The 27,752-nt window shown below is 42.2% G+C and overlaps 1 protein-coding gene across 1 annotated transcript; it reads left to right on the top strand.

Moving 5' to 3' along the window:
- The first annotated feature begins 71 nt into the window (after positions 1-71).
- Positions 72-27,752, top strand: WDFY1 (WD repeat and FYVE domain containing 1). The gene is made up of 12 exons (XM_006276478.4): positions 72-331; positions 8,358-8,425; positions 9,464-9,537; positions 10,297-10,351; positions 11,898-12,048; positions 15,927-16,039; positions 18,557-18,683; positions 20,018-20,123; positions 21,026-21,127; positions 21,878-22,008; positions 22,511-22,619; positions 24,643-27,752. The coding sequence occupies exons 1-12, from the start codon at positions 195-197 to the stop codon at positions 24,700-24,702; spliced, it is 1,233 nt and encodes a 410-aa protein (XP_006276540.1). The 5' UTR covers positions 72-194; the 3' UTR covers positions 24,703-27,752.

Here is a 27,752-nt window from a genome sequence, read left to right as displayed (position 1 = left end):
GAGCCGCTACTCTGGATATTACGGGACTCTCCAGCGGCGCGTCCTTCCGGGAAGGGGCGCCGCTACTCCGGACAATACGGGCCCTTCCTGCGGCGCGTCCTTCCGGGAGGGAGGAGGGGCGCCGCTACTCCGGACATTACGGGCGGCCGCTTGGCTTTTCTCCGCGCCGCCGTCAGCTGACGGGCGCCGGCAACATGGCGGCCGAGATCCACTCGCGGCCGCAGAGCAGCCGCCCCGCGCTGCTCAGCAAGATCGAGGGCCACCAGGACGCGGTCAGCGCCGCGCTGCTCATCCCCAAGGAGGACGGCGTCATCACGGCCGGCGAGGACAGGTGGCGCTGCCGGGGGGACCGCGGCTCCTCCGCAGCCCGCGGGGCCCGAGCACCGCAGCACGGGCCGCCCGGGGCAGCCGGAGCCGCTTCTCTGCTCCCCTCGGGCCGCCCCGGGAAGGGAAGGGAAGGGGAGCCGGGGCGGGGGAGAGGCAGGCATGCCCGGCGTGTCGCACCGACTCGGTAGCTGAGATCGAAGCTCCCAAGCGCCAGTCGCTCTTTCTCGGCTCTTGGGGGTTTAGTACCTTCTCCTGAAGAGCGATGGCACTAATTACCACCCCCCTTCAGTGTACTGCTGAGACTTTCTTTGGGGTTAAGCAAGACGTTGGTGTGAGTTTAACCTCTCTCTTATGAGGAAGAGGCAGAAGGCGGTGAGGGTGATTCTCGTGGGCACCTCATGTTTCAATGTTGACATACAAAAAACTAGAACTCTTGGTTCTAAATGATACCTTTTATTAGATCAACTGGAAAATATACATGTGCAGATTAGTGGCTCACTTCCTTTGGCAGGTGCCTGAGAGCCCCACTGGGTCACGGGTGGAGCTGGGCAGCACCTGGGCCTGCTGCAGTACTACTGAGGGCCTCGGCGCAGGCACCAACCCTTGCGCTCCTGCTCAGAGGGCAGTCAGTTTGGGGAGGGGGTCTGGGTCTGAACTATGACAATGCGAATGGGGAGAGCCCTGCCAAGAAAGGCTTGTCAAGACTTCAGTGTCCCTGCGGCTGGAGTGATTTTTGGCAGAACCTCCTTGGCACAGATGTAGTTGCACATCTAACTTCTGCTAGTTTAGCTAAGGGGGCTAAAAAGTGTGATCTTTTTCACACCTGAGTATCCTGGCAAAACTTCACTAGTGTGAAGTAGACCAAGTCCTTTAAGTATGATGTGAGATGACAATCTTCCGGCTTTCTTAAATTCAGCTGCCTTCTGCTTGACTTCAGACTCACTTGGCTAACTGTCTATCTGAAAATTATGGGCTAAGATGAAATGTTTTTAAATTCTCTGAATTTTTCTTGGACAGCAAGATGACGCAGCGTATATATAAGCCATATTACATTTAGTGGCACTGCACTACCACTTATTACTATTATTTCATTTGGGGGAAGGTGTTCTTCCATTCAGTGGCCTCCAAGCTAGTTCTTACAAGCAATAGTTTCTGTGCCAGAACTTGGAAGAAGCTGCTTGAGATTAAACTTTTTGTTTTGTTCATTGCTGAGATTGTTAACCACACTGGTTTGATTTACAGCTTCCTCATGGCAGCAGGTTCTAAATCTTGTCTTCATCTACAGTCTTTATTCTCTTCTGAAAACCCAGTGCAGCCTTGTTAGCAGCTATGGTAAAATGGGTTAGAAACCTCAGTATGTGAACTCTTCCATTATAGTTCTTCCATCTTGTAAATCCACCTCCTCAAATTAGGAAGTAGAGGCAGACTTCAGGGAGATAGGGAATAAAGGCTGCAGTGACTGATTGATACATGCCCTCTGCTGCAACTTACAGAGCTACTTCTGGAACTTGTAAAAGTTGGTGGGGGTGGGGTGGGGAGGAAAGGATCTAAATGAAGCATTCAGTAATGTGCAGTAGACACATGCCTCCTTTATTCAGCGGCAGTAATAGGAAGGCCTATGCAAAGAAAGAAGAAACATAGAAAAAGCAGGATATGAGTTACCACAGCTCTACTGTTCCTGTTGACTCTGAACAGGTAGGCTGTAGATTCTGCTTTCGGAAACACTTTGAAGTGTAAAGTGTAGCTAACTGATTTTGTATGACAGCATCAAGTCAGAAGCCAAGCCAGTTTTTAATCTATTTATCTAAGCACCTGTGTGTCTCATGAGCAGAGATTTTTCCACTTCCCACGGAAAAACAAAGTAAAACAGATTTTCCCCTTTACTGGAGGAAAATGAAGATTTCTCATTTTAGCAGAAAAAACAATGGATTTTGCTATCTTGCAGTGAGCCCTCTGCAGGCTGACAGACTTCCAGCTTGCAGGGGGCTGGGAGGGAGCAGGAGAAGGGCAGTCAGGCATGGGGGACCATGGGCATGAAAATGCCCATGGCCCCAGGCAGCCTGGAGAACAGCTTCCACAGGTAAGTGGGGGCAGGCCAGAGGGGATTGAAGCCCCCCTAGGAAGGGAAGGAGTTGGACAGGACTGGGGATGCTGCTGCCCAGCCCAGCTGTGCGGTGTGCAGGCCTTGGGGCCTGGGGCCACAGGACCCAGCAGGGAGCAGGACGGCTGCTGGTGGCTCATTCCGGGGGTGGGGAAGGGGTAGGGCCAGCTCCCTGCCTCTGTGCGTACTCCCGGGGTGAGGGGGAGACCTGTACCCCCCAGACCTGTGCACAGGGTGGGGGCAGGCACAGGATGCCTGCTGTGGGATTGAGCTCCCCACCTTGCTGCCCTGTAGCCTAGCAGGTGTGACCTGGCACTGCAGGGAAGAGTAGGGCTGCTCAGGAAAGCTGCTTGCTGCTGCGAGCTATGTACGTGCACAGCAGCACCGGAGCCAAGTGGCGGCGCAGGGTTGTGCCACTCACTGGTGCCACGCACATGGGGGATGTCTCAAGGGCAGTGCAGAGCTCACAGCGGCAAGCAACTTTCCTATGTGGTCTCGCCCTTCCCTGCAGCACTGGGTCACGCCTGCCCTGTGCACAGATCTGTGGGGTGTGGGTTCCCCCCGCCTCCCTGGGAGTGTGCACAGTGATGGGGAGCTAGCCCATCCTGCAGGAGCCTGTAGCAGAGGGGTGGGGCAGGGCTGATTTGTGCTTCACTGCAGCAGCTGCAGCCTCCTACTGGGGGCAGGGGGCTGCGGACCCAGGTCCCTGGCCCCATAGCCCTGGCAGCTGGGAGCCCCCTCTGGTAGGGCTGAGGGAGCAGGGGCTATGTGTGGGGGGAGGGGGGAAGTGAGGGGCACCACCAGCAGGGCTGGGGGGTGCGGAGTGAGGGGCACCAGCAGGGTCTGTGGAGGGGCATTTCATCTTAATCATAGACTTGGCGGGGGGGGGAATCAGAATTTGTGATCTTTTTAAATTGTGGGGGGTGGGAAGCAGGATCCCTGCTCATGAGATGGGTGAAACACTAAAGGAGCACCAACATAAAATGTTATATGTGGATTATGGAAAGCTTAAAAAGGCAATTTGAGAGAGAGATTATAGGGTTCTTGGTACTTATTCTGCAGGCATTTGTCTCAGCAGTTTCTTTAAATGTCAGCTGTTTAGTGCATTCACTGTAGTATTTGTCTATAGTTTCAGTAGTGTATTTGTATATAACCAAATTCTGGACCTATAGAAGTTGACTTGATTGCTGATGGTTTGGGTTTTTTTGTTTTTGTTTTTGTTTTTTTTACCAGGATTTGACTTTGAGGCAGTAGCTTAGAGGTTGTAGAAAAATGGCATTTTATGTAGCTAGGTATAAATCTAGTTACAAAATGAACTGGTGATATTTGTTGGGGGGAGGGATAGGTGCCAGGTGTTGCCTGGTAGCTTGTCTTCCAGAATATTCTTTGAAAGAAACAACATGGAAAGTAAGTTTTCTTAGGGACTGTGTGACTATTGTTGGAGTTCCAGCCTTGGACATGAAAACCTTGGGTTCAGTTCTTTGCCATGCTGTAGACCAGTGGTCACCAACCAGTAGATCTTGATCCACCGGTAGATCTTAGAGCCTCTTGGAGTCGATCTGAGGCTGGTACGGGGGGCTGAGTGTCCACGTGTATGCATGTATATGCCCCAGCCCAGCAGATCAGTCCATGGGGAAGGGAAGGGTTAGGGGCTAGATCAAGGCCCCCATGGTCAGGGGCAGTGCTGCAGAGGCAGGAGCAGGTGTAAGTTGAGTGGGGCCCTGGCCAGGCAGGACTTGCTTGCTGGGGAGGTGTGCCCCCAAATAATTTTTTCTCCTTCTGCCTCTATCTGCCCCTCCCTTCCCTCCCCACAGACTTAACTGCTGGGTAGGGTGGAGGGGCAGGGTGGCAGTGCATGATAGATCTTGGGGTGCTTTTAAATGCCAAAGGTGATCCCCTACTTAAAAAGTTTGGAGGCCACTGCTGTAGACTCCCTGTGTGACTGGGGTACATCTGCATTGTCCAAGGTTGGCATTGCAGCTTGTACAGATGTGTCTGAATTGGATATTAAACTGACTAGCTAAGGCACTAAGTGTAGTGTGGCTGTGGCCCAGGCTGACTTGTGCAACTGAAAGCAGTGTAGCTATGGCAGTGAAAAGTATGGCAGCCTGAGCTAGCTTGGCTGTATGAGCTGCAGTTGCATCTTTGTGTTGCATTTTAGAAATCCCATACTATCATGGTGTCTGCCTTCTCTGTCCACAGCAGTGGAATGATTTTTAAACTTTCATTGCAGTGTTGGTCATACAAATACAAAAGGGGGATCCGAAGTGCTCGGACAATGTTTATATGGCCATCTAACATGCCTCCTCTTTCTTCTTTGCCCCCTCCCCCCAGTGTTGGTCTTATCTTTTCAGAGTAAATAATGACAATTATAACTTTTTTTTTTTATTGGTAGGAGTAACTGAAATGCAGAAGTTGGGGGTTCCACTGGACCCATCAACTTTCCATGCTCAAAATGTCTTTAGGAGGCATACAAGTAATGTCACACTTGTTCAATAACCCATTAAGAGAAAAGTGTTCTTGTTGATCCCATTATGAGGTAACAGTAAATGTTATGTAGCAATACCTGTTACAATCCTGTGGGGTTTTGTTTTGTTTTGTTTTTCTTTGCCTATTTTTTTTTTTTCAGTGCACTTTGTTCACAGTGCAGTGTAGATCCAGAAATGAATTTCATTTTTCTAGCTATGAACTGTAATATGTTTTCACCAGGATTTTGTTCCTTGGTATCAAGACTTCAATTTCAATGTAGCCACTTAAACTAGCTCAAAAATATTTGGAAGAACCATTCAGCTTAATTGAATCATGTGCTTCTAAAGTGTCTCTTGACTAATGGGCCCCACATTTTTTTTTTTTTTTTTTAAGATGCTAATAAAGTTGGTCTTTCAACATACTTTGAGGTAAGCTAGTATTTATTTCTAGCTTGCATAAGAGAAACTTGAGCTCCAACCAAATTCTGATGGGTATTGAACATGAGTTGTTTCCTTAAATAAAACTTGAACTGAAACTGGATCTCAAGAAAGATTGGGGGATTTTTGGCTGTATAGTTGTGGAGCTCAGATGAAGAGCCTTCAAGTGTGAGGAGATTGTGGAAAGAGAATTATAGGAGCACTCAATCCAAGACTCTTGTTTTTGGACTAGACTCTTGTCTACCAAGAAGTTCATTCCCCGCCCCCCTTAAAAAAGTTGAACATACCATAGTTGCCAGTGGGGAAATGGAAATGTTGATTGATTATGCACCATATGTTGAAATTTCATTACTTAAGGGAATCTCTTCAGGTTTTTGTTGTGCTGTTTAGAATCGTATATGTAATACTCTGCCCTCAGCAATAAATCTGTCATCCGTAACTGACTGAAAAATGCACACCAATTATTAGTTCACTGCTTAACTTGCATCAATTAAGGGAAAACTTTCTGAGGCACAGTTTTGCCAATTTTGTGACTTCAGCTCTTGTGTTTGAGAGGAACTGTGTGTTCATAAGGCTAAGTATAAACTGCATGCTCAAGATATTACTTGATTAGCAAATAGCTGGCAAACCATGGAAGCACAACACAGTTTCCAAGCTCAGTATAATGTACAAGAGTCTTGGGAGGAAACAAAGGCTACTGTACATGCAAAATCTCCTGTGCATTTTTCTCTATTTGGTATGGTTACCAATGGTTTATTCTGACAGTCAGCAGAAAACAAAGGTAATTGAAGGACTCTGGTCAGAAGTGGAAGGGGTTTGAATTTATTCAAACCAGTATTGTAAACCTAGAAGTTGTCTAAAGCAGTGGGTAAAAAAAGTCTGTTTTTTACCTCTGGCTGCTTAAATTTACTGTTTGCTGACTTCAAAAACTTGGGCCTAAATGGAAGGGGTATATTGCTAAGAATCCTCATGTGTCTCATTTAATGAAACAAAATTTAGCATCTGGTTCATGCAGCAGGCAGGATGGTAGAGAAGCCATGTCATTTTTAACTGCGTGACATTTTTTGATACACTGCATGATGATGAGCTTGGGAAGTGTGCGGTGCATGAGGATGGATGCTGAATGAAAGCTTGTTTGTACAGTAGCTTGCTCTCTAGGCTTTGAACTGAATAAAGCAGTAGTCTTGGGGCAGGAGAATGGTGTCCAGCCATACCTCAGAGCTTGTCATGTAATGCAAATGCAAAACGACCAGGCTGGAGGATGTATGGCAGCTCTTATATTAATGTACTAACCTGAAAAGCCTGCTGAGCTTAAGCATAATTTTAGGTTAGAATCTTAACGCACTGGGCCAAGCTGGAATGTACTAGTTGTCTGTATAGGCTTACCCTCCTTCTCTATTTATTGTACCTAATTATCTGTTAACTAACAGATCTGCATGAGTAACTTTTACATTTAATCAGTCTTATGTTTATGTAAGTTCAAACTTAAAAAAAAAAAAAATTCATTAGTCCACTTGAGAACACCACTATTAGTTTCTGACTTTGTTTGATAACACTTCAGTGGCAGAATCCTGTAATTTCAGACTTCCTTGTTCCTTCAGGGCATAATCTAAATATTTCCAGTATACCACTGTAAACAAGTTCAGGTTTGTTATTCATGGATTCATAACAGAAGAACAGTAGCTTGGAAGAAGCAGAAGATTTAGCTTCTGCTTGAGAGAGAAACTTTAAAGGATACTTATCTACTTGAGTTACTTTAAAATTGGATTTTTTTTTTTTCCTGATGGAGCCCTCTTCAAATATATCCAGGATGTTTTAACAAGTTTTCCACTATTCTGCTGACTTGATCAAATTCTCAAGGTCTCCCTTTCCCTTTTTCTGAGCATCTGATTCTGCACTATTAAAAACCCAGGGGTGACTGGTGCCTCCTGAGTCGGGGAGGGGGGGGGGGGCTACAAGTTTGTGGGCAGGCCCAAGGGCAAGCCAAAAGCCCCATATCCACTCCTGTTCTTCTGTGCCACAGCTTAAGTACCCTCCCCCACCCCGCTGGCCCATGTGGCAAAAAAACTGATGTATCCTGAGTGGTGCTGAGCCAGGGGCCAATGCCTCCTGTGCCCCCTCTACCAGTCACCTGTGTTAAAAACCATGTAGGTTTTCCCTTTTTGTCCTCCGATTCGAACTGAGGCAGCATCAGGCTTATCTGTCACATCTTCACCTTGACTGTTTGTTTCAGTTCCTGGTCAATATTAGTCAATCTTTCTTTTCTGCAGCCCATGGGGAGCATTGTGGAAGTGAACTTCATGCATGAGCCAGTGCACAACCTTTAAAAAAGGAAATATGATCATACACAAAGCAAGTGCTGCAAAGACGATTGGTTTGTTTTTTTTTGGGTTTTTGTTTTTTTTTTGGAGGGGGGTGTCAGGAGGGCAAGAATCATATCTTCATCAGCCTGTTTATGGGTGACTTTGCATTTGACTTTGTATTTTCATCTCAACTTTCATTTGAACTGTGGAATGGACTTCAAGAAGAAGAGGCTTGGGCCCAGTCAGCCTGAGACTTGAACATTAGCCACTGATAACATGAATACTACTATTGTCAATCCCTGAAAAGTACTGAACAGAGTGGTGCCTGTGAGCTGAGTGTGCTTGCATGGTAGAAACACTGAAGTTGCTTGTATACACAAAATAAAACTGAGTCTGTTTTGACAGCAAGAAGGCCTGATCTATGCATCTGCCCCAAGTCAGACCTGAGTTTTGTCTGTTTTGTTTTTTACCAACAGTATCCACTTAATAGACATAAGCTGGACTTTTGGGCAAGAAGTTTGAACTGGTCTTGCAGCATATAGATGGCTATGGGGGGAGCTTATTGGTGGCACTTTATGGAGAGGTTATTCAGCACTGTAATAGCTGTTGGAGTAGCTGGAAATCCAAGAGGCCTGGAGACTAACCAGTGCAGTTATGTGCATCACTCCTCCTAACTTCCCTTTTTAATCTCCGTTCTCTTCCCCTTCTCCCCTTCCACAGAACAATTCGAGTATGGCTGAAGAGGGACAGCGGGCAGTACTGGCCCAGCATCTACCACACCATGGCATGTAAGTATCAAGGTATCTCAACATTTGGAAACTTACTCTTGCCAAGCTCAGCCATACATAAGGCTCTAGTTCTATGGAGCTGATGTAACAGCCATTTGCTATTGTTTTTGTTCCTATATGAAGCCCCCTCTCTTCCTTCCCCCATATAGGTTTCATTAGAAGGGCAAATCTACCCAGGTATTGCAGAGAAAACTGATTTGGAGCCCATTCCACACAAAATATGTTCTAATAATTACAACTTAACTAATGTAGAAATCTATATGATTAAAGAGACTTTGGCTATGTCCTCCTGAGGATGTTTTATCTCACTTTAATTCTCCTCTCCCCCCCCTTCCTCTTCTTTGAGCACTTTCCTGTCTGTCCTGCAAACTTTATATTTCCAAGATCCTCCTCCTCCTCCTTTTTGAGCTCTTTCTTTTTTTCCTGGTCTTACACTGACTGTCAAAAGAGCCTGTGGGTAATCAGATGGCCACAGACAGAATTTATCCCTCCCCTCTCCCAAGATGCAGATCTTGAAGTGCTTTCTTGCATCAGGTTAACATGATCAAATGTTATTTCTGTCCTGCCATCCCTGCCCTGTAGTGCTGATTACCATGATCAGATCCCAGAAAAATGTGTTCCGATACAATTGTACTGCCCTGCATGTCACACTTAGCACTTGAAATGCCATTTCTTTGTCTTTCGATGTGAAGCTTCAACTTCTGATCTGTAACTCCTTTTGGCCTTGATCAAATTATTTTATCTTTTGCCTGAGGCTTGCATCTCATCTTCCAGAGGCTGAGCACCTTCATGGAGGACTTTTTTTTTTTTTTTTAATGGTATATGTACTTCATAAACTAGTAGAGGAAATTCAATCAAAAACTATTTCTGCTTGCTTCCCCCACTCCTGCTGCCAAACAAACAAACCTGAAGGCAGTCTAACTGTCTGCTGGTCATCAAAAACAGTTTTTTGGTCCTTGTTGTCCAAAAGGCTGAGTTGCTGTGATATGTGTACTTTAACATCTGTCTAATTTCTCAATGTACTGGCTTTCTTGGCAGCTCCTTGTTCAGCTATGGCTTATCATCATGACAGTAGACGAATATTTGTAGGTCAGGATAATGGAGCTATTATGGTAAGTTACTGCAGCAGTTTCTCTAAAGAATTCCAGTTAAATGTAAATCTTTTCCAGCAGGCAGCTTGATAATTGTGGATTTTACTAGACTAGTTGTAACACATAAATGGAGTTAGTTATAGCTGGTCCTTTTATTTTGTAATTGGAATAACTGAAAACCATTTTTGAGTCTTCTCTTGAACAGTTTCCATGCTGCTGATTATCCTTGCTTGTAGTGTAGATGTCTGTAGAACTAGGCTTTCAGCTCTAAGGGGAGGGTTAACTCTGCACACCTTGCATCCTTCCTTTGTGTAGGCCCTGTTCTTCTTTATTTGCCTTTCATATGTGTATGTAGGTGGGAAATCCTAATCCTGCCTAAACTTCAAAATGATTGAGACTGGAAACTTCTTTTCTAGGAGGAACTGGTATATGGTGTGTACTGGATGAATGTATGCCTGAAGTATTAGAAGACATTTTTACACTTAAACAGCTAAAGTTAGCTGGTTAATGCATCTCTTACTCGGGCAAAACCTGAGGAAGATGCTAATAGAGCATCTGCTAGTTTTGCGGGGTTCTGAGACCTTATCAATTTGTAGCACAAGACATTTTCTGCCTCTGGGTGCCAGTCTGTTCATTCTGTGAGGTTATTGCTTTGCTTTCTTTGCCTTGTTTTGGTCTCGGTATGAAGGATCTTCTTCAAACAGGCTGTTTTGCGTCAGCCTGAGTTCATGTACCCTTCTGCTGTCTAACTTTTTTTTTTTTCCCCCCCCACCTTCTTAGGAGTTTCATATCTCAGAAGACTTTAATAAGATGAATTTTGTCAAGACCTACCCAGGTAACATAGTGTGGTTCCACAAATATACCGCCCCCCCCCCCCCCCTTCCCCCCGGCAAAAAAAATAAAATTCTCTGAACTGGTCCAGGCTGAATTGTGATGGTGCCTGCTGAGTAGTTGCATACCAGAGATTGGTGACTTGCAGTAAATGATGGCTGTTACCTTGGTTTCTGTTTTTAAAAAAAAAAAAATAAAAATCTTCTGTATCCTAAATACAGGATTAAATGTCTTGGACTGGCTTTGGTTTGTTACAGAGCGCTACAGAGAATTTTAAGTTTCAGATCTGAATGTTAGAAAATGGAATATTCTGACATGCAGTCTGAGTAGTTTTTGGGTGGGATGTGGGAGGTGATTACTGTTTTGTTTTTAAGTGCAGCTTGTGGGATATTGTACAATTGGAAACTATCTGTCATCAAAAAGTTGAGTTTAAATACAAATCAAAATCCCATACAAGTGTAATCTGCAAAACACTGAAGGTTTTAGCTGTAGCTATTTCTGTTCAGATGTAATAATCTGTCCCTAGATACTTAAATCTGTGGATAACTAATTTATTTATTTAGGGGCCAGTGGAAGTGGCAGAAACTGACTTGAATACATCTTATAGAAGACTACATAGACTCTCAAAATAGCAGTTGGTGTATATGCTAATAAGGGGAGGACTTGTATGTAGGTGATAATTAAGCAAGGATACCTTCTGACACTTTGGAGCTTAAGTGACTTAAGAGCCAAGAAAGTTTCCCCACTTGAGTTCTAACATTAACTTCACTAAAGAGACCCAGTGTGGATGAAATAACTTCCTTCCAAGCATTTAGTACTTCTTATAAAGAACATTTGACCAAAGTCATTTGGTTAAGTTGTTAGTATTCAAGTCTACTTCTCTTTCCCCTGCATATTTCTGGCCTTTAGCATAAAGTCATCTGTAGGCCTTTGAGGTAATAATCAATTGGTCTTATGACTTTCTGACACAATGTTCTTGCCTAAAATAAAGAACTCTTTTTCTTTAAAGCAACAAAAGCTCTTTTATCATAAAGCAGATGATTTTATGTTTAATCAAGGAAAAAATACTTGCATTTAAAAAAAAAAAAAAAATTGGGGGGAAGGTGCCTTTTTACTTTGTTTCCTCTTCAGCTTTTTGCATTGTTTTCTTTTGCACTATTCTACATAATCCTGAACTACCTAATTCACTGGGGATCAGCTACCAGTCTGTCCTGACTGGAAGGGGACTTTCATTTTGTGGGAGTTGTCTTGGATTTAAACCAAGTGCCACTCCCCCCTTGCAGTCTTGCTCCTTCAAACATACTAATTTATTAATCCAATTACTGTAGTAGCAAATTCAGAGTTGAACTGTGGTAACTCTTACTTCTGGGTTGCAGTCAGTATGACTAGAGGTTAAAGCCCTGTTCTTCTGGAATTGGTGTCTCCAACTGCCACAAATACCTCTTACCTTATGTTTTGTGTGCTTTTTTTTTTTTTATGAGACTTCAACTAACTGAAGCACTTGTAGCAAAAAGTTCCAAAACCATTTTATTTATTTATTTTTTCCACAGCTCATCAAAATCGTGTGTCTGCTGTCACTTTCTGCCTGACATCAGAGTGGGTTATCAGTACCGGCCATGATAAGTGTGTCAGCTGGATGTGCACCAGGAGTGGGAGCATGCTGGGGAGACATTACTTTACCTCCTGGGCTTCATGTTTACAGTATCCTTTGCTAACCAATTGGAAGACCAGATTTCTTCCCCTCACCCCCAATTTAATTAGCTTGAAATCTGAAGTTTCCTTTCTGTATAACAATGAGGTTCAGATTTGTTTGTTTTAAATCTACCTATGCCTCTGCTTTGCTTACAAGGAAGGTTCTTGGCCAGTTCTTAATGGCATAAGTAAGTTTCTTAGTCTTCTGCCATTCGTTATCTTCTATACTGAATACAGGAGTTTTCCACCTTTTTGGGTCAATGTATCCCTGGCGGCCGGTTGAGAAAGCAGGAGTCCCCCGGCGGCCAGACAAGTGGTGAGGGGTGGCCCTGGCAGCCAATTGGTGAGTGTGCTGAGTACCTGCTGAGGCCATCCCAAGTACCCCCAGTTAAAAAAAAAAAACCCTAGAATATAATAAACCCAGCAACTAACTCCTAAGATAGTACCTTGTTTTTATTTTTCAAGCTTGTGAATTTAAATGAGACCAAAGGAAGTGAATCTGAAATGTATCTACTGGTTACAAAAATGAATTGCAACTCCTACCAGATGTTAAAGCCTAGTTACGTTTTGTTTGGGGTTTTTTTTTTTTTCCTGTTACTAAACTATAAGAAACTGGACTTTATGCTTTACAGCTTGTCTGCATGATATAACTTTTGTTTATCAGGTTATACTTTCTTTTTAGTCAGAGACAACACTGTAATTACACAAGACAATGTATAAATAGTCACCAGATTGACCTTGTGTAGAGAAAAAAAAAAAATTAACTGACTTGTATTATTTCCCCTAAGATGTATTTTAAGTACTAGAGCAAGGTAGCTGTGCATGCTGGTTAGGTTGTAATCTCTTTTAGGAATGCTTATTCTTGGATGCACCTTTTATTGGATGCTCTGGGATCTCTCTCTTACCTGCCATCTCCTACTCAATCTCTTGTTAAAGCTGCTTCATATCTGTAACTAATGCCCTATTAGCACATGGAATTTTATGGCAATTGGAACACAAACTTGGTTCATTGTTCCATGGTAAGTCTATCTCAAGGAGGAGGTTGTTTCTTCAACCAGTCTTCACTTTACTTTCTAGGGTTCTCTAGGCCAGCTGGAGAATAGCTTCTTTGGAAGCTTATCCCTCTGCATGGTAGGGTTGTGCTGTAGATAAGCCTTACCTGGCACTCGGTCTTACATTTTTTTTTTTTTTTCTTTAATTTCCTCTCAAGCCTAGTTGGATCGCCTCAGAACTGGTCTCCCTCTAATTGCAAGCTTGTCCCCATCGCAGCTGGGTGCAAGCTATGCATTTCTTCAAAATCTGTTAATCTTGCCAGTCTTTGCAGTTTTATATATTACTATTTATGAACTGTCCACTTTTTTCTTTTGTCAGTTACCAGTTTTTATGGTAGTTCCTCTGTAGCCAAGACTTCATATGAAGGATATACAAGCACCACATCAAGAGGCACTTCCTATCTTCCCCTTACTGTCCTCTTATTTCTGTTTGACATAAGTTAATTTTACAGCCTTATCTTCAGACTCTGACCTTCCAAGTATAGGTCCTTTCCAAGTTGCTCTAGCAATTGTTTCAGAGTTGGATCTGGCTTATTACACTACAAAATTATTTCTGTCCCTTGATATTCATGTTCAGGAGCTGCCTGCAGCTTGCCCCTCTGTTGCTAGTTTTTTTTCTTCTCTGAAAAGCTGGGATGTACACATTCCCTTTGTATAGTGCTGTGGGGTTTTGGGTATATAATTAATTTTGCATGGGAAGTATGTGCATGAATAGTATTGTCATTGGTTTTTTAATGTGCTTTAAACTAGGTGACTTATTAGCAAATGATATGCTCATAACAGCATCACCTCATAAACTGCTTGAGGCTGCCACATTGACCTTCAGCCATAGTCTACTTCCGAGCCCGTCAGTCCAAGTGCTGGGAAAACCAGGTTTATGAACTGTAATTGCCCAAAAAGAAACAGCTGTCCAGCCCAATGCCATGCCCATTGCCTGATTTATTATTACTTAATTAGCTGTAGGTGTTCAGGATTTGTCATTGAAAAGTTAAAAATAAATGTTCTAGTACTTGAGTTCCTTACTGATTTCAAAGAAATGTACTTACAGCATTGGGTTCCTTTTTAAGGTCTCCTATCTGTGCACTGGCTTGGCTTGCTCTGTTTGTGAGAATTGAGTTACTCGTGAAGTAACACTGTAGTAGAGTAGAAAACAGCGCTAAAATTGAAAGCAGTCTGATCTTACTGCATATTTATTCCATATGCAATGCTGCATGTTCCAAATGGCCACCCCAATGAGAGGCTAGAATAATGCGCATTTGTGTTCTCATTGTGAGATTGACCTGAAGGGCAGGCAAGGGAACCAAGTCCATAAGCATCCAGTTTCCACTCTTATTGTGAACCAACTCCAGCTACCTTGTAGGAATATTCTGGTATAGACTGTTAGGGTGAAATTATAAAGCTTGGTATTTTTAACAGAAAGCCCCTTATTTTAGTTCTTAATGTCATGACTCCTTTTCTTGCTCTTTTAGATGAAATGTTTGAATTGCAAACAGCAGGTAGCAAATTACCTTTTCAATGTGTTCTGAGTATTCAGCATCCTTTATGAATCTAGATATACTAGTTAGTTAATTCCAAAAGGATTAACTACAGAGAGAGAGAGACAGCTGAGTACATGTTTCTTGGCTGAGTGTTGTCTTCAAGGTGATGGCAACATAAACTTCTGGAATGAAGGAATACTGATATACTACCTTATACACGTTATTAAAGGTCAACACAATGTATCGCCTCTGACATGAAGCTTAATGGCACAAGGTGTTTAAACATGTTGCAGTAAACCAGATCTCGAAACATCTGCTTTCTTACCCTTGTGATAATAGGCAACAAACCGCTGTCAGGCACCTCCAGTTTATTCGCTGAGTAGGGTGGTAGACTGACTTCTGAGATCACTTCTATCCCTGTGTTCCTAATGGTCATCCTGATCACTTAGTTTATGTGGTATCCTTTCCTTTTTCACCCTTTGTCTTACTTGTTTACATTGCTGGCTGATGGGGAAGGGACTTGCTTGCTGAGCAAAAGGAGATTTCTTGTCCTTTGCTTTTAGGCCACAGATTTGGAATACAAATCTAATCAGGAAGCAGAACCCTGCTCTGGGAGGTGAGACTAAAGCATTTCCTATATGATGGTCCAGCTTGCTTCTGTTAGGCCTTAATTGTCACAGCAATGAAACATGCCTTCCCCCCCCCCCCCCCCCCTTCTTTTCCTGGCATGAAATACATAGGCCATTCCTGTTCCTGTAAATCTAATGCCATCTGCACACCCCCATCCCATTCCCCACAGCCTCTGCTTCTCTTACCCTGCTCCCCCACAACTGTCAGATGTTGTCTGGACTCTGTTCCCTTGAAGAGCTTGACACATGGAAGCACAGTCCTTCCTGGGTCATGCAGCGGTGTTAGCTGCTGATTTGGCTGAGCAGGGGGCAACGTTTCCATGTGCTCTGTGCTCGGGAGGGAACCTAACCTGATCCAGAGCAGAGCTACACCTTACAATATTGGGGGGAAGGAAGGGGGCACAAGTGCAAAGGGCAAACGGGGGGTGGGGGCAGGAGGCTGCTGTGGGTCTGACTGGCCCTGAAGCTTCTTGCCCCCCACCCTCCATTTGCAAATCTGCAAAGCTAAGACAAGGGGCACTTTTTCCTTGCTCCATAATGATATGGGGAGAAGGGGGGCATCTCACCTCAGATTTTGAGTAAATACAGTAATTATGGGGCAATAGAAAGCCTCATTAGAAAGCTTTGGCTTCTGTTGTGGTGTTTGTTATAGCTTGCTTTAGTTATCCAGATTGAGTATGTTAAGAGGGCAGGTGATGCTAGCTTGCTGGTCCTTGACTCTTCTTCAGATACGATTTTGAAACTCAGCATGCTTTTGTTGGCGATTACTCTGGACAGGTCACGCTGCTGAAGCTTGAACAGAATATCTGCTCAGTTATAACAACACTTAAAGGGCATGAAGGTAAAGTAGCTTCCCTTTCACTTTGACCAAAATTTGGAATAGCCACTTTGTAGCAGAAGGCATGAAATTCAAACTTGCATACCTCTTGATGTAGGTTCTAGATCAGTGGCACTCTACCTTTTTTTTAAGACTAAAAAAGCACCCTTCTGACTTCTGAATGTAGTGGGCCCCCCATTTAAAAAAAAAAAAAATAGTGCATTAAAAAATAACATGACTGGAAATGTTTTAAAAAACAAACTGGAAAAAGCATACATGAATAACATTAATATTAATCATAAGTCTGCCAATCCCTAGATGAGAACTGCTGCTCTAGAAAAGTACTATTATGGCTCCTATTGCTATAAGGTCTGAACACCCCAGATTTCATTTCACTCCTGATGTCTGAGGCACTTGGGTATTTAAGTGTGTGGTCTAGAAAAGCTTTTTAAAAGCAAAATAAGATTCCTTCTAGGAGCAAGGGCTTCTTGTGCAAGACATACGATTAGCAATAAAGCCAATTTTCCCTAGCTTGGTGGAAACCACTCACTTCTACTTTTTTTATTTCTCCTCTTCTTTCATGCATTATATTGAAGGGGCAGTTCTGTGAAACAAGGAAAGGAAAAGCTTCCCCTGCAGGACAGATACTTCTACATAATAGCTGGCTCCCTGCTGTGGGAGGGGTCCAGCTGGCACAGTGCAGTGTGGCACAGCTTAGTAGCAACTCTCACTAGCTTTACCGTAGGGCTTTGTTACAGGTTCCTTCTTGGAAGAGCTTCTTGGCATAGGGCCTCCCACTGTCTTCCTAAGGAGTAGAGAAGGGGCTGGCTTCCTTCCAGAGCTCCTGCCTTGTTTTTGCCTGGGTCTTGCCTATATCCCCAAATGAACCATATTCTGTCCCAGAGTTGCATTAGCTTTTACTGCAGCTGTTCTAGCATCTCCTAGAAACAGTGGGGTAGTTGGCCTGGGAGCAGGGACACTGCATCACCCCTTAAAAGGAACTTGTGGCACCCTGGTTGAGAATCTCTCCTTGCTGTTTGGCTTATTTAGAAAAGTGAAGTAGTAAACTTGCTGAAGCTCTGTAAGTACTCCTCTAAAGAAATATTAGGAATTAAACTTGGATGCTTCTAAATAACCTGACAGTTCAAATAGCTAAGAACTCAAGTTTTTTCCTAGTAAGCTGTATGGTCTTCACTCAAGGGCTGACCTCTTGACCCCTCCCCAAAAGTTGGGTAGCAGCAACTTTTAGAAGTAGCTAAATTGTGCATACAAATAGTTAAGCTTGCAGCACATATGCACCCACTAGATGGCCACCTTTCTCAAATCTAGCTTACATTCATTGAAAAAAAGAAAAGGAATGGTCCATCTAGGTGACTTTATATTTAGCCATTTCTAAGGCAAAATGGCTGTTTGTTTTCTGCATACATTCCTCTTGCACAATTTAATTTTAACCAATTGTAACTGTGTAGAAATGTATAGGGTAGCTTCTCTAAATTATGAGATTAAATGATTGAATTGATGCATTAGATTCTAATTTTCTATCTTGAAAAGAAATGGAGAACTTGATAAACAGGGCTCTAACTAAATATTCTAATGTAGGGCCTTGTGTGTAAAATGCTGAGTAGAGAGAGGAGCCAAAATCTGATCCTGTAAAAACAAATGGATCATGTACAGGCCCCTACTTCAGTGTTGGCTAGGTTACTTCTGGTGCCAAACCAAAAAACTGAGCAGTAAAGACATTCTGCAGGTGCCCCATACTGATCTTCTCAGTCATACTGGGGAGATCTCTTGAGAGCAGTGACAAGAGACAGTCTCAAGATGCTTTCATTCTTGCTTCTGGGTTTGTCACTGGCACAGTAGGAACAAGTAGGCAAGGTATGAATTTTGAAAATACCAAGGAAGACATACATACCCAAGCAGAGTTCATTGTGAAATTGAGCTGGGGCATGCTGAGAAGTCACAAACTTTGCGACGTCACATGCTTTTGTTGATTTGAGTCAGTTGACGTGGTGATGAACAGCACTGAGTGGAGCACACCGTCTCAGTCGTAATGTGGAGAACACAAGTTTCTGTGTATTGTGGTAGCTTTTCTTTCCTGTTTCTGCCCAAGAGTTGCTAACTTTCTGCTTTTAAAGTGCCTGAAGTGTATACATTTTTAGGCAACTGACACGTAAGTACAGGGGGTTGAAAGGAAATGGGTAAATGGAGTAATCTCTCAGCTCCCCGTGTCCTACAAAAAAACAATAAACTTGCCATTTAATTGCTTCTATTTTAAAAATAAGCGGTTCTTTCTTTTATTTGAAAACTTGAACTACTATGTGAATGTACTTAATAAACAACTGAGAGCATCCCATAAATAAGAAGTAGTCTTGCCAAATTGAACACTATTGGTTGGTTGCTTGTTTGTTTGTCTGTCCTTTTCCCTTTAAGGTTTATTTGTGCACTGTAGTGATTTATTGTTTAAGTTGGTAAACTGCTAAGCATGCTTACAATAGGGAATATCCCCTTTTGAATTGGTTCTTAAAATTTCCTTTCTTCTAGGAAGCATTACTTCCTTGTGGTGGGATCCTGTTCAACGTCTCCTCTTCTCTGGAGCATCCGATCACAGCATTATCATGTGGGATATTGGTGGAAGAAGAGGACGAACACTGCTGCTTCAAGGCCATCAGTATGTAGCAGTGAATTATGGGGGGGAAGGGTTCTTCCTCATACTCTGGCTTTTGGGCATCTCTTCAGAGACTGAATGGGTGGAGCAAGCTCTCGCGTATTAGTCATGCTCTAGACAAGATGGAACTCAGCAGTGTATCAAGTAGCATTGCAGTTGTAAGAGGATTTTTCTGTCAGCTTGGGCTCTACTGGAGTGGGGAATGGCAGGATTGCAGGCTAAAAATAACTTTCTGAAGTTGAGGTGGGAGAAAATATTGCCCATCTGATGCTCCTAAAAGTTCCTAATATTGCAGTGCAGCAGTCAGATTCCACTGACATAATTCACCTTTCATTGGAATACTTTTGGAGGATGGAATAGAAATGGGGAGGAAAGGGATAAAAATGTAGGACTCTGAAGGGAGAACCACAGTCCTTCCAGGGAAGAGGGGCATGCAGACTTGGGAGACATGTGCAGGGGCTCCCCTTTGCGAAAGATAGTGGAGGGAGAACGGGCCCACAATGGCAGGGCAAAACGTGGGAAGAGGGTTTCTGTCTGCATAGGACCCAGATATGAATGAAAGTTTAGAGTAGAGTGTTGCTTGTAGAGCTTGTTTGGTTCATACTTTGAGCTTCATTGTAAGCTATTCTAAGCCGCCTTTATACAAGATGGCATAAATGCATGTGAATGCACTTATTTATGTAAAGTCACTTGTTCTGATGTGTCGTCTTTGTCTTGGTTTAATCGGAAAAGTACTTTTTACCTGGCACAGCTACAAAAATCTCTGAAGCATCTACACGCATCTTTTGCTTTTTTTGACAATCTTGATGAATTCCTACTAGTCTGTATAGCAACATGCAAGTCTAATGGGTTTGCTTAAATGTATATTGCTCTATGAATTTTAGATTGAAATAAAAATAAGACACTTGTATGAGAGGTTTTTTAGCTGTATCTTAATCTGTTTGGTGTATGGAAATTAGTTCAGATGTTCATGGAGCCTAAAAAGTCCCATGACTTTGTCATTAGTCATTAGTTATGTCAGTGTCTTGCTGGTGATCTCCCTTCAGTGTAAGGATTTAAACTTGCTGCTTCCTGGCCTAATATAGTTTTAGCATAACTGCATCAAGGCTGAGCACTCAGCAGTTCAAGTACCCAGCTGACTTCTAACCTACACTTGGGCATTGCTAGCACACTAGGCTGTTGCTTGATAGACTTGCTTTAAGATAATTTTACAGTTGACAAGACCTGGTCACTGACTTTCAGCTTAGGTGGGTCTTTGAAAATTCACACCTGAACATAAGAGCATTGCTTTTTGCTTGCTTTTTTTCAAGGGCAAATAATGTTCACTCTGTTTACAGTGACAAGGTGCAGGCCATCTGTTACCTCCAGCTCACACGGCAACTAGTGTCCTGTTCAGCTGATGGCGGAATTGCTGTTTGGAATATGGATATCAGCAGAGAAGAGGTAAGAACTTGTGCTAGTGCAAAGATTTGTGCTGCTGCCAGGCAGACTATTGTGGAAAATATTACTAGGCTAAGTTTAATTTTAGTAACCTTCACTGTATAAGTCTGTTCCCCAGGAAACACTAGAAATTCCCGGGAGCTCTAGAAATATTTGGAAGCATTACAGACTTGACTAAAGTGTCCCAACGCTAACTTCAGTGTCAAGTTTTCAGATTACAACAATATTTCTGAAAATGCTAGTGCAACTTCTAGCACATCTGTAGTTGTCTTAGTGCATTAATCTCCAAAGCCTGGCCAAATGGTTGCAGAGAAGGTAAGGAGGAAAACTAAACACTATATCTTGTGGGGGGGGGGGAAAAAAAAAATGAGGTTGTGGGTAGTGTTGTTCATCCTTCATTGACAGTTGGAGGGGAAAAGGATGTTAACACTGGAAATGGCTGACTAGATGAGAATAAAGATGTTCCTGCATTTTTGGCTTACTCCACAGCCCTTCGTGATCAGCAGGATCCAGACAACAAGATCCAGCAGACTTCAAACCCTGCAGCAAACTAACAATTCAGCTATAGTTTAGTCCGTTTTTCTTATTAGAGTACTGGTAACACACAATGTTGTGGGCTAAAAGCCATGTGTTAGGGGTGCACGGAGTTCTTGTTAACAAATAACTGCAGTTATGACTCCTTCCCCCTGCATGTAGCTCAGCACTGCATACTCTGGTTTTTATTTGGCTAACTTCATGCAAGACAGTTTTTTAGAACAACTGGTGTAATGCCTTTTAATACCCAGAGCTGTTGCAGGAAGTATTTCTTTAAATTTCACTGTGAACATCTAAAACGGCCCCTACCGGTCATGGTACAGACGATGACTAACATGTCAAGACTGGGATTCTTTTCTCTCTTTCCCCAGGCTCCTCAATGGCTAGAAAGTGATTCTTGTCAGAAATGCGAACAGCCTTTCTTCTGGAATATAAAACAGATGTGGGACACAAAGACACTAGGGTTGAGGCAGGTGAGGATATGACTCCTAAATCTTCTGCAGTGCTTCTACTGTTTGTAATGGACTATGGTGTCACAGGTCTCTACAATCTGTCTGTTCTTCAGCACTTTTAAATGTAGCACTTTTTCACTTACTTTTCCATGTTAAAGGTTTAACTAAAGAAGCTCATGTGGCTCTAGTGGTCATTGTCCTGTGTTTATATTGGGTAGTGTTGAGTTTGGAGCCAGTGAAAATCATCTCCCTCCCCTTACCTTAGGTTGCTGTGGAGGTGGGGAGAAGATTTAAAAAAAAATCAGTCTTAATGAAGTGAGCTGGTCTTCAATGAAAGTGCACTATGATTTGGTACCATGCCACTTTGTCTTTTTTCACAATACAGTTTTCAGTGCTTGCATTGACGAACTGTTACCAGTGTGCAGACCCTGCATTGGACACCTAGATGGTGTATTGAAACACTAATGCTCTTTCCTCTGTTATTTTGCTGTATTCATTCTATAGTGTGCAAAGAGAAATCTGTTTACCCTTCTGGGGAACCCATGGGTAGGGAAAGGATGTAGACTATATGAGATAAGAGCCTGACTCTGGAAGTCTGCCATCATTCCAATTGAATTAAATGGGACTAGGATTTTACCCATGGCACTATGGTCTTTAGGTGTAAACTAGTACAATTTCATACCAGTTATAGTCAAGTGATGCCTCCTGATGCAGTTGCTTTTAGGAAGGCCCCTCATGTTCTGAAATGCCTGTTTTTGTACTTCTATGAAGCATCACTGCAGAAAATGTGGCCAAGCAGTGTGTGGTAAATGCAGCACCAAGCGGTCCAGCTACCCAATCATGGGCTTTGAATTCCAGGTCCGTGTCTGTGACTCTTGTTTTGAATCCATCAAGGATGAAGAGTGAGTATTTTGAAAGCTCATTCAACAGTTAACCTCTTCCAACAAGTATTTTGTTTGTTAAAAGTGAGAACTTTCTAAATAATTAAATGAGGTTATTTTGCCCCATCTTTCTGAAGGGGCAGGAGGTTCGGCAAGCTACAGGAAACTGGTAAAGGTACATGGAAGAACCTGGAGAAACCTACAGGGGGGGTTTTTTGGTTTTAAAGAACAGTAGTGTAAAGGAGCATACCAGTACCTAGCAGACCTTGGTCCTCTCTAGACAAAGCATAAAAAGAGTTCCACAAACCACAAAGTTCTAGCTCAGGTTTGTGAGCTCAAATTCTGCTCTTGAAATTGAACAGAGCCTGGACTAAGCAGGGCTTTCTTATAGATAGCCACTGTTGTGAGGATTGATTTAGACTTTATAGGAGAGTTGTTTTACTTAACTGTTCTGTATTGTTGTAATGTATTGTCTGGCTCTGTGTAATGGCTGTCTCTTATTTAAACTGTTTTCTCTTGCTAGTCGTGCTTCCTTGGCAACCTTTCATGAAGGAAAACACAACATTTCCCACATGTCCATGGACATCTCTAGAGGCCTAATGGCGACCTGTGGGAGTGATCGAGTTGTGAAGGTAGGATTACTTCTTCTCTACACGATGTAACACTCCATCTTATGAAGATAAATGACAATGTTAAGCCAACAAACCAAATTAACTTTCCTTCTTTTAGTGGCTGCATTTCTCAGTCTGCTACAAGCTGTGTAGATCTGACTTCCCTAACTCCCCCCCCCCCCCTTTTTTTTTTTTTTGCTAGAATAAGAGTAAAGATTACTTAGCTGGTGGGTTAACATGAAGATGATCTCCATAGATTTAAAAGATTGCTTTTATAGTTCTGCTAGTTTGAGATGATAAAACACTGCATGATAGGGAAATAAAATCCCTTAATTTAAAATGCTAAGGATTCAGTTATACAAAGCAATCCCAGCCATGCATGTGACATCCACTGACCTACTCTATATTATGCAAATTCTCATTATGCACTTAAACTTCCCTAGAGGATCATCCTGTCTCTTGTACACTTTAATTTAATTCCCACATGTAATGAGGGGGGAGGGACTTTGAGTTCACTGAGCATCTTGGCTGCTTGCAGACAAAGGTGGGGGGGGAAACAAAAAACATACTTTACTGGAACAAGCAGCACATTACTTCAGCCCAGCTCTGCAGCATCTGTATAGATTGGGTGCTTCAGTCAGGCTTTTTGGCACTTTTAGCTAAAACTGATTCAATCAGGTGTTGGGTAAAAGCCCCACTAGAGCACCCAGTCTTTACAGATGTCAGGTAAGCCAGGTCCAACAAAAGCGCTGCCTTTTTTTGGGCATGTGTGGGGCTTGGCACAGGAACATGCAGAGTTTAAAGTAAAGCACCATTTGTCTTTTTTGTTTTTTAAGGGCTGCAAGCAGCCCTTAAGATTAGTCTCCTGCATGTGTATATGCTTGGGCACTTCTACCTTTTTAAGTATAGGCTAGTGACTATTTCAGACTCTCAGATTTCAGATAAAATATTTATTTTCTGAGAGGAACCACTATGCATGCAATGCCAGTGTAACAGTTGTATCATAAGACCAGGCTGGCAGTAGAACTTCTAAACCAACCATACTGAACTTCTTACTGTGACTGAGAATACCTGCATCTTTTTTTCTTGCCATCACAACTGGTAAGTAACAAGATGCCATCAGGGTCCAGTATATTTGCCTTTGTGTGCTGAGGAAGGAGATATCATGTGGAAGAAAGCATAATATATTCCTCTAACCTGCATTAGATAAAGCCAAGTAAGTATTGTGGCATAAGTAGCTCTGAATGCTGCTAAGAACCATGGCTTCAGTGTTGGTGGTGGTTAAGCCATGTTGTGGTAATGCTACTTTTGGACTCTAACTGAAAATGTGCTTCTTCTGTGCCTAAATGCCCCCTTTAGCAGCTCTCTCCTCACTTTTTAAAAAGCTGCTGTTGGAATGTGCTATTGAATTGCATCAGGTGTTGTACTGTGTTTCTGCACAATTGCAGTGATACAAGTAGGCTAAATAGTCCTGATTTAATTCAGCACCAGAGAGGTAAGTTCCACTTTCACTGCATGATTATGTAGTGATACATAAACTGCTCATACTTATTTGAATCGAAACAATTATTACCTCTCTGTGCCTTTATTCTGCTTTCAGTAAGCTGTTCATGTAACCTGTATGCTGTTTCACAAATGTATTTGAAACACATGTTTTCTTGCACTTCCTTTCAGCAAAATGTGCTTTTTTTCCTGTGCTCCCTGCTGTGCCTCGTGCTCCACCCTTTTAGCACCCTCCTACCCTCTGCTGTCGTCATGTGCCCTCACCTGGGTGTACACACTGAATCGCCTCCTAGCTCCTGAAAAATGTACCCTCTTCAAACAGTAATGCTTTTGCATGTTGGCAACATCCATCTTAGCTTTTAGATGTGAAGCTGGGGTTAAGCTGAAAAACAGCAGTTCCTTCCTACCATTGTATAGGACAAGCTTTTTTGGAAGTAGAGTTTTTTTTGTTTTGTTTTGGCAGGTGGTCAAAAAGAGATTTATGTTGTTCGGTATTGCGTGACACCCTGTGCAATTCCCCATATTGTGTTTTTTCTTTCAGATATGGGACATGACACCAGTAGTTGGTTGCAGCCTTGCAACTGGCTTCTCATCACGCTGATGTGGGACCTAACTGATTTATGCACCTTATGTACAGCACCATGCACCGAATGAATGAAATCCCTCCTAAGATTATTGCCACAAAACACTGGTTGCTTGATCTTCTGCTGCTCTTCCAGGATGGACAGTCACTGTTGTACATCACAGCTGTACTGGACTTGACAGGAATCACCTTGATTATAGAAATGCAGTTTTGCAGCCTGTTAGATGATCGGGGTGGGGGGGAAATAGCTTCACCTGCAACATGACACCATGATGCAAGGACCTGGTTTACATGTGTTAACAATGTGCTCTGTCTGCTGATAACTCTAGCTACTGTACAGGACTTATCAGAATAAAATGGGTTTAGTGCTCTCAAATTTGTGCAAGTAGTAAATAACTTTTATTCTCACTTCCAGTAAGCAGTCTCTTTGGAACTACTTGTCTGGTGCATAGTCACTGTCTAGATTGCCTCCAAAGGGCAGATTTGGTTTCCTTTTTGGAAGGAGGAAATATATCTTTCTTTTAAGCTGCATTTGATTAACAGGGTAGACATTCCCATAGAGGCAGCACTGGAAGTAACTGTTCTGATTTGTAGGAAATCTTATCCACTAGCTGGCTTGGAGTGTTGTCTGCAAGTTCAGTTATGTTAACTCATTTTTGTAAGGCATCTGTTCTGTTCAGATTATTTGCAGACAGTTGCAAGCTATCCCAGGCTCTTAGACATGCTCAAGTTATATTTAGACCCTTTTTTGGCTAATGTGTATACTTTTAAAACTCTTCTATAGTAGAAAAAAGCTGCATGTGCTCACAAATAGTGAGAGAAGCCCATGATATGCCTCAAACCACATGCACAGTACAGATTTATTACAGTACAGTACTGTTCCAATGGAGAACCATACAGACCTTTCTTTGAGTGTAATGTTAAAAAAATAGTCCCCTATATAATTCTAATGGATTAGACCTTTCTGTTTGTAGAAAGGTTGATAGTTTGTTCCTTTATCATGAAGAAACTGTCTGCAGTTGAAGTGTAGCATTAATTTGAATAGGAATATCTTGGTTTTGCTTTAAAATTGACATTTAACCTTGCTGAAATATTATTTTCTAAAGCAATAGTTTACCAAGGTACCAAATATTTCCTGGGAATAGTTGCCTTCCACTGCACCTCGGGTCTAATGCTAGGAAATGTTGTCCATAGTACTGGTCCTTGTCTCCGCTAACCTGAGAACAGTGGTAAAAACTGGCACTTCTGTGGGTGGTGCATTTGCAGCGAACGTCTAGATAAATATGGTTGTGATCCATTGATCTGTCGGTTATAAACTGCTTACATTCCATAAATATTTGTGTAATACCATAAGGTCATTGGCTTACAAGGGCATATTAAGTAGCATAAACAAACTCTTTAAGTTTTTCAACTTTTATCATGATAGTGCATGGTGCTTTATCATGTGCTTTATCATGATGGTGCATGACCAAGTGGTGCTATGGATATTAGAAAACTAAAATTTATTGTCATATATCTTGATAGGTGATGATGATTGCATTTGGTAACATACTGCAGTTAGTGATTTGTGATGTATTATCAAACCCTGATCTTAACAATGGACAACTGTTATCTAAAAGTAAGCTTAATTGGGTATCCAGTGAGGCACTAAAATCACATTATCAAATTTTAGCACTGGTCCTCTTCCTTTAAAAGTGGCTTTGTCTAACTCCTTGTATAGACCCTCTTTAAACATACTTTTATAAGGAGAACTTGCTGGACTTCCTATTGCCTCAGACTTGGCATCCCAGCTTGCCTACTTTTTTTAAATATTGCCCTTTCTAATTTGTAATGTAAAAGAATAAGTAGCAAGTGAGGTGTTTTTTGGTTTTTTTGCCCAGTTTGTATTGAGAGAGATACTAAAGAAACAAGTATGTCTCTTTCCAAAGCTATTGATATCCTTTTTGCCAGAAAGCGCACAAATCTCCAATTCATAACTCCTTTAGATCATGATACACTAGGAAGGGAACAAATGTTAGAATGGATGAAAAGAGATTTATTTCAAACGTTTTTTGCTCTTCACCTGTTTGTGTCCCATCTGTGTGGTTTGCTAGCAAAGAATAGATGTAGCACTTGTGAAAACATTCTTCTCTGTGCTATGTGCAAAAGAAACCAGAGGGTGTGTTTTGTAGTGAAAAAATCAGATTTGGTCCAGTCTTGACTGCCACAAAAGAGAAGGAATATTTTGTGAGCCACAGTATAATCTGTTCCTCAGGGGCTTTTTGCAGGGAAACCCTGGTTTCTCTTTAATAGCTACAATATCCCAAAGCAGAAGTCAAGAACTTTAGGACTAAATGCCAGTTGATCAGAAGTATGGTGTTCTTAAAGTGGCGTATGTTTCAGGGATAATCTTTACCAGGAAGTAAAGAGCTAGCACCACCTAGCTTCAGCTGCTTCAGTTCTCTTTTTAGATCACACTGGTATTCTAGCTGTCCAGTCTTTTCCCTTTTTTATGAACAAGTTCTTCCATTTTGACAATCACTTTTTTCCCCCCAGTCTTACTTCAAGGTTTTACCAGTAGATCACATATTAAATCTACTTCATAATTAATCCTAAAGAATTATATTTTCTATGATATACATTGAAATAAGAATTATAGAGTCACTTGGATACAACAAGGTAATTAGAGCTGACAGGACATCAGTTGATCACTTACAAATTACTCAAGGTTTAATTTTACAACCCACTTGAAGTGTACATGTCTTGCTTTAATTTAAAAAGGCACATACTGTATCTTGTGCAATTTTAACACACAGTAACTATCCCAGTGAATCGAAATGTGCAATTGAGGAGACTTGATTTGAAGTATTACCAATATCTTTTTTTTTTTTTGGTTTTTTTTGTGTGACCTTTTTAATAGAGTAAGGGGTTCCTAGTTTATGTATCTTTGTTTCATTACTAGTTATTTCTGTACCCTGCATAGGTAGAAGAACTAGATGAATCTGTTCCTTGCTCCCTCTCGTCTGTCTCTTTTTTTTTTTTTTTTTAACTTTTGAATAAATGTATAATAAAATATTTCTTGATATTCA

This window comes from Alligator mississippiensis, chromosome 7 (genome assembly GCF_030867095.1).
Source record: "Alligator mississippiensis isolate rAllMis1 chromosome 7, rAllMis1, whole genome shotgun sequence".
Lineage (NCBI taxonomy): Eukaryota > Metazoa > Chordata > Crocodylia > Alligatoridae > Alligator > Alligator mississippiensis.
This window is presented reverse-complemented; position numbering and strand designations above follow the sequence as displayed.